Here is a 10,161-nt window from a genome sequence, read left to right as displayed (position 1 = left end):
ATATATATATATATATATATACACACACACACACACACATATATGTGTGTGTATATATATGTATATGTATATATGTATATATACATATATATGATATTGAAAATAAAAAGAGGTGGGAAGAACTGATAATTTCTACAACTTAGTGTTAACTGATTTAAAAACCCAGTTATTATTTTTTTGCAGAATAGAAGACAACTATAACACCATTTTTGTTCAAATCAAACACATATATATATTCATACAGACATAGGCAAAACTGTGGGAGCATTCGCACAAATGTGTACATTTGTCTTGGGGTGGCGAAAACGCACCACTCCTCCTTTGTGTATTTCTATATGGAATTTTGTAACAACCAAATACTTTTTCCTCTCAGGTTGACAAGGTCCTTGTTGATTAAAAAAAATAATCATAAGAAGCTGAATATAACACAAATAAATGGAAGGATATACTGTGCTCATGAATTGGAAGAATTAATATCATTAAAAATCCATACTATGCATACTACACAAAGCAATATACAGATTCAATACAATTCCTAGCAAAATGCCATTTTTTTCACAGAACTAGAACAAACCATCCTAAACTTTATATGAAATCATTAAAGACCCTGAATAGCTGAAGCAATTTTGAGAAAGAACGAAGTTGGAGGTTTTATGCTCCCTAATTTCAAACTATACTACAACGCTATAGTTATCAAAATAGTATGGTACTGGCACAGAAACATACACACAGGTCAGTGGAACAGAATTGAGAGAGCCCAGAAATAAACCCATGTTGATATAGTCAAATAATTTACAACCAAGGAAGCAAGAATATGCACTGGGGAATACACAGTCTCTTTAATAAATGCTTTTGGGAAAACTGGACAACTATATGCAGAAAAAAAAGAAACTAGGTCACTTTCTTTCACCACATAAAAATAGACTCAAAAAGGATTAAAAACTTAAATGTAAGACTTCAAACCATCAAACTAGAAGAAAACATAGGCAATAAAACCTTTAACATCACTCTTGGCAAATTTCTTTTAGATATGTCTCCTCAGGCAAGTGCAACAAAAGTGAAAATAAACAAATGGGACTACATCAAACTAAAATTTTTTTTCACAGTAAAAGAAACCATCAACAAAACAAAAAGATAATCCACTGAATGGGGGAAGATATTCACAAATGATATATCTAATAAGGGGTTAGTGTCTAAAATATATAAAATACTTATACAGCACAACATAAAAAAACACACACAAACCAAGCTGATTAAAAATTGGGCAGAGGATCTAGATAGATATTTGTCCAAAAAAGACATGAAGCTGGCCAACAGACTCATGAAAAGATGCTCAACATCAGCAAGCATCAGGGAAATGCAAATCAAAACCACAATGAGCTATTGATAACCTCACACCTGTCAGAATAGCTATTATGAAAAAGACAGCAAACAAAAAGTGTTGGGGAGAATGTTGAGAAAAGAGAACCCAACTGCACTGGTGTTTGATTGTAAACTGACACAGCCACTATGGAAAACAGTACAGAGATTCCTCAAAAAAACTGAAAATAGAAATACCATATGATGCAGCAATTTCACTTCTGAATATTTAGCAGAAGAAAACAGAAACACTAATTTGAAAAGATATATACACCCTCATGTTCAATACAGCACTATTTACAATAATCAAAATATGGAAGCAACCTAGTTGTCCACTGATAGATCAATAAATAAAGAAGATTGGTATATATCAAACATAACTCAGTAATTAAAAAAAAAAAATCTTGTCAGGCCAGCGTGGCTCGGTAGTTGAGCATCAACTTATGAACCAGGAGGTCACGGTTCGATTCCCGGTCAGGACATATGCCTGGGTTGTGGGCACCATCCCCAGTAGGGGGCAAGCAGGCGGCAGCTAATCAATCATTCTCTCTCATCATTGGTGTTTCTGTCCCTCTCTCCTTCTCCCTTCCTCTCTCTGAAATCAATAAAAACATATTAAAATAAAATTTTGCCATTTGTGACAACACAGATGAATCCAGAAGGTATTATGATAAGTAAAATAATATAGATGGAAAAAAGACAAAAAGACTTCACTCATATGTGGAACCTAAAAAATAAGATAAATGAATAAACAAAACAAAAGAGAAATAAACTCATAGATGCAGAGAACAAACTTATGGTTGCCAGAGGGGAGGGCAGTGGAGGATGGGCAAAAAAGGTGAAGGGAATAGAGAGGTATAAACCTCTAGTTATGAACTAAATAATTCATAGGAATGAAATGCATGCAAAGGGAATATAGCCAATATTATAATATGTTGGTACAGTGACAAATAGTTACTAGACATTTCATGGTGATCACTTAGTAAAATATATAAATGTCAAATCGCTATGTTGTAAACATAAAACTAATTAAATATTGTATGTCAAGTATACTTTTAAAATTTTTGGAAATAAATCATGTTGACTAATGTTTGTAGGAACAGGCATTCTACATTTTGCTGATAGGAGTGCAAATTAGTGAAAATTTTCTGAATAGAAATTTGGCATGTATGTACACTGAAATGTGCACATACTTTGATCTAAAAATTTCACTTTTTTAAGTATATCCTGCAGAAACAGACATGTACACAAAATGCATATATATGGATGTTTACTAACATTCCAGAAAAGATAGAAGTCCAACATGGGATTTATAAACCATCTCTACCTGAGACTGAATGCTATGCAGCCTTTAAAAATCATGTTTTCAAGGGAGATTTAATGACATGAAAATTTTTTTATCATATAATGAAGAGTGGAAACAGACAATATACATAATAATACATAGAATATCATGCCATTTTTATTGCACAGAAGAATGGAAGTCACCAACAATAGTTATCTTTGAATGGTATGATTGTGAAGGATATTTTTTTCTTGTTCTTTTCTATAGTTTATGAATTCTTTTTTTTTTTTTGAAATATATTTTTATTGATTTCAGAGAGGAAGGGAGACTGAAAGAGAGATAGAAACATCAATGATGAGAGAAAATCATTGATTGGCTGCCTCCTGCACCACCACCACCCTCCACTGGGGATGGAGCCCGCAACCTGAGCATGTGCCCTGACCCAGAATTGAACTGTGACCTCCTGGTTCATAGCACAACGCTCAACCACTGAGTCACGCCAGCCGGGCAGTTTATGAATTCTTTACAATAAACAATTATTTTTTAAATTGAAAAGCAACACACATTTTTAAAAGTTACAGTCATTCTCCTCTTCTGAAAAGTATGGATGGCGAACTCTGCTGTGCAGTTGGGTGGAAGGTGGGGAACCTTAATTTTCAGGGCCTTTTGAATGGAGAAGGTATTACAGCTCTGGTGGCCGTTAGGTTGGGTGGTCAATGTCAGGAGAGAGAAAATCAAAATGCTTCTTGCCAAGTGAGAATTTCTTAAAGTTGATAAATATCTGAGTGTAGGTGGGTTTTATAAAATGTTATGTTTTCCTTGAAAACAAAAGTGTTACAAGAGGAATGGATATCTATTGGGATCATTTGTTTCTTAAAAATGTTAGTATCTGAACTCTGGTCATATGGTCGCCTGTTGTGTCTTTGGTCATATGTGTGCTAAAAGGTATTTTAAGTCTTATTAAAATTCTAGATTCTTCAAAAGCAAGTCTTCTGCCTCCGAATAAATCAAAGCATTTTAAAATATTGGAGTATAGGACATTATTGTTGTTGCTTTTAAAGAGAAGGCTATCTTCATAAAAGGTTACATAACAAGATATGGTTAGTTCATATAAAGAAATTAAAAAATATAAAACAAGTCACATAATTACTGTCTTAAGAAGTCATGTATTGAAAGGTTCTGCACAAAAATAGGAGAAAGTGCTTGACCTGGAATATTCAGAGGAGGTTTTGTGAAGAAAATAATAATCCCTGAAAGTCACTGGGACTTAGGAAGGATAAAGGAAAGGTAGGGCTTTCATGGGGCAGAGATGTACCAGTTATTTATGGCTGTGTAAGAAATGACTCCAAAACATAATGACTTAATACCAAAATGACCCATTTTAGAGGAGTAAGAAGAAGAGGTGGAGGAGCAGGAGGGGGAGGAGGAGAAGAGCACCCACTGTATGTCATCATGACTCTTCACCTTTTTATTCAGATCCCCTCTTAGAGACAGTGAGTTAATTTTATGTGTCAACAGAGATGAGCAATGATGCCCAGTTGTTTGCTCAAACACCTGTCAAGATGTTGCTGTGGAGATATTGTTTAGATGTAATTACATTCATATCAGTAGACTTTGAATAAGGCGAATTACCCTCTAGAACAGGGGTCCTCAAACTTTTTAAACAGGGAGCCAGTTCACTGTCCCTCAGACCATTTTAAACTATAGTTTAAAAAAAAAACTATGAACAAATTCCTATGCACACTGCACATATCTTATTTTGAAGTAAAAAAACAAAACGTGAACAAATACAATATTTGTATTTGCATGTGGCCCGCGGGTCGCAGTTTGAGGACCCCTGGTCTAGAAAGTGGGTGGGCCTCATCCAATCAGTTGAAGGCCTTAAGAGAAAAGACTGAAGTCCCTTGAAGCGGAAGAAAATCTGCCCCCAGGACTGCCTTTGCACTCAAGGAATCATCAGCTCCTGCTGGGATGTCCATCCTGCTGGACATGTCAGACCCTGCAATTGTGGAGTCAATTCCTGAAAATAAATCTCTCTCACCCTCTCTCTCTCTCTCTCTCTCTCTATATATATATATATATAGATGTAGATATAGATATAGATATAGATATAGATAGATATAGATATAGATAGATATAGATATAGATAGATATAGATATAGATAGATATAGATATAGATAGATATAGATATAGATAGATATAGATATAGATAGATATAGATATAGATAGATATAGATATATAGATATATAGATATAGATATATCCTATTGGTTCTGTTTCTTTGGAGAATCCTGATTAGTACAGAGACTAAAGAGCAAGGGGAAATTATGATTATTCTGCATAATCAGAAGGTACTCTGAAGTAAGAGACAGACATATCTTTTTTGCAGTGGCTGGAAGTGTGTGGAACAGGGTGAACTACATCTAAGAAGAGCAGACTCAAGACTTTGAGAGCCAGACATACTTGATGTGTTTTGGCTAAAAAAAAGAAAAACACATTATGCCCTCCAGAATCATCATCACAGTCAACACAAATGTGGCAGGACAGGGCCCAGAAAGGGTACCGATGCTGGATCAGGAAGAATTGAGCTTTTTATGTGTTTCAGCAAATTATTTAACTTCTAAACTTAACATCTGTACAATAGAGAGAACAAAACATATCTCAGATATGTAAAGTGGGTCTGACACAGTTAATGTTCAAAAATTGCAGCTGCTGCAAATATTATCCTCACCATTATTACACGTGTAATTATGATGTGGCCTTGTAAGTTTTCATATGTTCAGCTAAAAACCATTAAAGTGACAGTAGGTGACATGGATCAGTAAGCATGATCATAATAGTGTCGTTAAATATTGTAACCGTAGTTACAAGATACTGAGAAACAAATATGTCTCAGGCAACATGCTAGTGCCTTGACTACCTAATCTTATTTAATTCTCACCATAATCCTGTAAGGCATATTTTTTTCAAAGAAGGAAAAGTAGAATCGGAAGAGTTCAAGAATGCTCTCAAGGTCACACAGCTAATAAATGGCAAAGCAGAAATCTCAACCCAGGTGTGTCTGACTTCAAAGCCTGTATTTTTTTTCCTTTCTGTATTACCTACCACTGACTCGAGGTCAATCACTACCCGTATGCAGGGACCACATCTGCTTTGTTCATATTAATAAGCCTGGTGCCTTGCTTGGTGCCAGGCGTCTGTAGGCACACATGAATTTTATTTGAATGAAAGAAGGAAGGAAAAAGGAAATAGTTTTCCTTGACGTTGTTTTCTACACATCTCTGACAAGGAACAGTGCATTTTTCATACTTGCCTTGATGATGAATGAAACAGGTTCTTGCCACACTCTTCCATCCACAACAAAGCCTTGGTTGGTCCCATCTGTGGCCACAAAAGTAAAGCAGTCAGTCCAGGAGCCCCCTCGCGAGTGCCTGTAGGCCACCTTCCTGCTGTCTACGTCCTGCTGAGTGAAATTGTGTTGAAGCAGCACTGTGCCCCGCAGGTAGAGCTGGCCATGTTGTGGGAGCCGGGCCAAAAGGAAGGTAAGGTTCTCCACTGGAGTGTCAGGGTCGGTCAGCTGAAGGAGGTCAGCGGAAAGCAGGCCCATGGCCCCTTCGGCCAGTCTCAGCCCCTTGTTCTTGGTCACCACGGGTAAGGCTCTGTCCACGGCTTCCAGTATGACCTCAAACACCCCATGCTTGGTCTGCAGTCCATTGCTGACAATGAATCTGGCAAAGAGAGGCAAGGCAGCCTTCAGCATGGATTCTTGTGTCACCATCTACTGGAATGAAATGATAACAACACACACCTTTACTAAAGGATATGTCGTGTTGGGACTCAAATGAGAAATCAAGGGCAGGTCTTTCAGAGGACACCATTCTATTAAATAAGTCACCAGGTAACACACAAATTGCCCCTTCCACATCCAAAAGTATTTCCTCACTCACATCAATGGTAGACTCTTGGGGTGGAGCAGGCAAATGCTGCCAGTGATATTCCTCCGGCTAAATATGGTTCTTTGCCCCAAATAGGAATGTCACATCCAATTAGACCCATTGCATGAGCTTGCAGAGAACTCCTTTTATACATTTATACTTTTTCAATTGTATTATTGTATTTTTTTGTGGGAATTTAATAAGCTAAACTTTTAAGACTAACAATTGGAGGCCAATCAAGTGCTGAGTAGGCTGAATTTGGCTAATTCACTGTATTTGTATATTTCTTAAGGACAGGTTACATAAATGAGCCATGTAATCATGCCCAACTTATCTTTCTGGGCCTCATTTCCTGTCTTTTGCAAAGTGAAAGATTGACCAAACGATCGCCAAGTACCATCCAACTCTAAAATATCGTGTGATGCTCTAATCCCTTACTTTTTCTTGTGCTTCTGCATTTGCCCCTTACAAGGTATGTGGGAGTTAAGGTAGACAAGGATCTTCCTGCTTTAAAGAAAAGAAAATTATAGCAGAAAGATGATAAGGCAGATAGGAGACAGAGCTGGGACTAGAACCCAGGTCTCTGGACCCCATACCTTCTGCTCTTACAGTTATTAATAAATACTAGTTAAACAATCCACTGAGAAAGAGTGGTGTATCTGAGCACCACTGCAGAATTATAAAGAGAAAGCTGAAATGATGTAAATTCAAGGTAAGCAAAATCTCTCTCTCAATCCTGAGTTTGTGATACCACAATGTGCTTCTGATTATTATTGATCACTAAATCGCATTATACCCACCACTGCCAATCTCAAAATAAAACTAATTTAAGTGATCTTTAGAGAATTGCAACGTGTGATTTTTATTTTAAGGAAAATTTAGAATATCATTCAATTAGCAAACAAAATGCACTATTAAAACTCCAAAGTTAGGAAATCACTACTCTCAAAATGAAATTGACAAATTCACCATAGACCCCCAAAATGTACTTCAAAATGATCATGGAGTTGTGTCTATTAATTTTTCTCCATATACTATAGTTGCTAGAAATATTCATGGTGGACACACTTTTACATTTTTACATGAATGTAAAAATCTCTAAAAATAATTTCAGCTGACTATAGCAAGATTAGTTTAAATTATAGAAGAACTTTATAGAGGTTCATATTTACTTATTTATTTTGGTCAAGTTTATTTATTTCTTTTTATTGAATTTACTGGGGTGACAGTGGCTAATAAAATTATATAGGTTTCAAGTGTACAATTCTACAGTTCATCATCTGTATATTGTACTGTGTGTTCACCACCCAAAGTCAAGTTTCTTCCGTTGTTATTTATCCCCCTTTATTCTCTTCTACTTCCCCCCATGTTGGAGGTTCTTTTTTTAACCAGAGAAGAAATGGGGCTTATATTTATTTTACTAATCTGACAAATTTGACTAACAAGTTCTTTAGTCTTTGCAAAAATGTGTCTTGTCCTTCAAGGTTTGAGGGTTGTTGCCTTGCTTTTGAACATGAAGGGACCTGGAACCAGGTTGTGTGAGCACAAGGAGTGGACCAGCTGGCCTGAGGCAAAGGACTGAGGGAGAAGAGCAGCTGGACACAAAATAAAGGAGATGAGTTTGGCTGACCCAGATTTTGCTTTGAAGGCTGAGCTAAAATTTTTGAGCTTTTTAATTATCTAGTTGATAAGTCTGCCTACAAGGAAAATATAATGGTAGAAAACGGAATCTATGTCCAAAGAGTTTAAAATGCTAAGAGAAATATAACAAATACAGCAAATCTCAACATTTCACATACCTAGACTTGTAAAGAATATAACCTGCTGTGTGTTGTCTTCCTCCACAGCATTATTTTACAGTTTGAATAAGGGTATTACATTAACTTTAGAATTACAGATTGAACAAAATTCACCTTGCTGCCTTAAAACAAAACCATTGGCTTTCCTTTCCTAAACCTGAACTTTTAATCAATATATTCTAAGCAAAGAGGGTAATTTCACTGCTAAATTGTGAAATGTTAACAAAATTAGTTTTTTTAAAAAAGAAAATCGAAGTGCACCCACAATAATATGTGTCCAACTTTTTACTTATTAGTCACCTTGACAGTGTCAAAGGTCAAGTGATGTGCATTTTTAGGTATAAAAATCATGGTCTACTTCTCAGAGACAGCTTTCCGTAGGGTAATGCCTTTACTCTGTTGTTTTCCTGTTACTTTTTCTCATGTCCTCCCTGGAGCCTGTCATCAGACCAGAGGCAAAATGAGGAGGTGGCTAGGCGTTCCCTCAACACTTCCAATTTCCCCCTTTCCCACTTACCCCACCCAGAAACTCGTTTCATGCCTCCCCCCTGACCCTCTTCCACAAATAAAGTGGCCCTCTCTTCCCTACCAGATCCCTCTATCAAAATGTGCTCTTGTGGAGAATTTTCAACCAGCCATTTAAGTTTAGCACAAATTTCAGCCCAGGGCCACATGTTTTTGGTATTAGCATTAATTGTGGAATTAAAGACTTGGTGCCCCATTAAAGCACATCAACTCTCCCAGGAGAAGGGAGGGGAAGGCAGGTGGGAGGCGGGTTCAGGAGCCAGGAGGTTGGGTGGGAGCTCCAGGCACTGCCAGGGGCTCGACCAAAGGCCGCCAATGTGAGTTTCTGACTCTATCTTTTCTCTCTGGAGACTGAACTCCGACAATGCCTGACCAACCGGGTCCACAGAGCTCAGTCTCAGGGCGGCTGCATTTACCTATGAGCCTGCGACCTGTGTGAGGATGCTGCTGCTGTCTTAGGATCCAAGCTGTCGGTCTCAAACGCCTCCCTGCCTGATCACAGAGGTCTGCCCGCCTTGGAACTCGGCTGCCTGACATCAGACAGATGGGAGTGAGGGCAAGCAGAGCAGGGACCACAGAAGAGAAAGAAATATGTTTACCGAGGCCAGTGCTCCCAGCGGGGACAGCCAGGCAGCTGTCTGCACTGACCTAAAGCTAATCAGCCAGTGGTGAAAAGGATGCAGTTTCTAAACATGACTGGCTCAAACCCATCATTCACTTTCACAAGTGACAATGCAGACTATGCACAGGCAGGGAAACACTGCCGGGGGCAGAGGCAGGGTGAGCCGTCAAAGTAAGCCTAGCAGGACCTTCGAGTGCATGGAGGGCAGCGCTGTTCACGTCTGCGAAGGTTAACCAGATGACCTTCCCAATGTCCCCCTCCTGCTCCCGCAAAGAAACCCTCCAAATGCAGCCTCAAGTTGCCAAACAGCGAGGCCATGGCTGTGATGGCACCCATTCCCAGACTCGGAAGCTGGCGGTAGCAGGGAGCAGCTCCTTCCGTGGGTCTATTTTGTTTCGTTTCCTTGGTCACACTTCCCCGAGAAGAGGCGCAGCCAAGATGACCATTGTTCTCCTGAAATCTGGGGGATGGCTCTCCGATTTGTCCTGGTGCCTGCCTGGTCTGATTTCACCATCACCATGGTGCTTTCAGGCTTTCTGCATTTCCTGGCAATAGAGTTGGCTGAAGAATCTGCCATCTGTCATGGCATTTAAAGGATAAAAATGGAATCATAAATAGAGCCAGTTCCTTGGCAG

At 38.4% G+C, this 10,161-nt stretch overlaps 1 protein-coding gene across 2 annotated transcripts in view; it reads right to left on the bottom strand.

Annotated features, from left to right (window-relative positions):
- The window catches only part of FREM1 (FRAS1 related extracellular matrix 1), a 155,645-nt gene that overhangs the window by 39,757 nt on the left and 105,727 nt on the right, over window positions 1-10,161 (bottom strand). The window contains exon 25 of one of the 2 annotated variants that reach the window (XM_005869602.2): window positions 5,959-6,373. In XM_005869602.2, coding sequence (XP_005869664.1) covers window positions 5,959-6,373 — 415 coding nt within the window. Of the gene's footprint in view, window positions 1-5,958; window positions 6,424-10,161 lie in introns of both variants that reach the window. The other variant, XM_014542375.1, reaches the window with a different exon arrangement.

Source organism: Myotis brandtii, unplaced genomic scaffold (genome assembly GCF_000412655.1).
Source record: "Myotis brandtii unplaced genomic scaffold, ASM41265v1 scaffold30, whole genome shotgun sequence".
Classification (NCBI taxonomy): Eukaryota; Metazoa; Chordata; class Mammalia; order Chiroptera; family Vespertilionidae; genus Myotis; species Myotis brandtii.
Note: the sequence above shows the minus strand (reverse complement) of the source record. Positions and strands in the feature narration are given on the sequence as shown.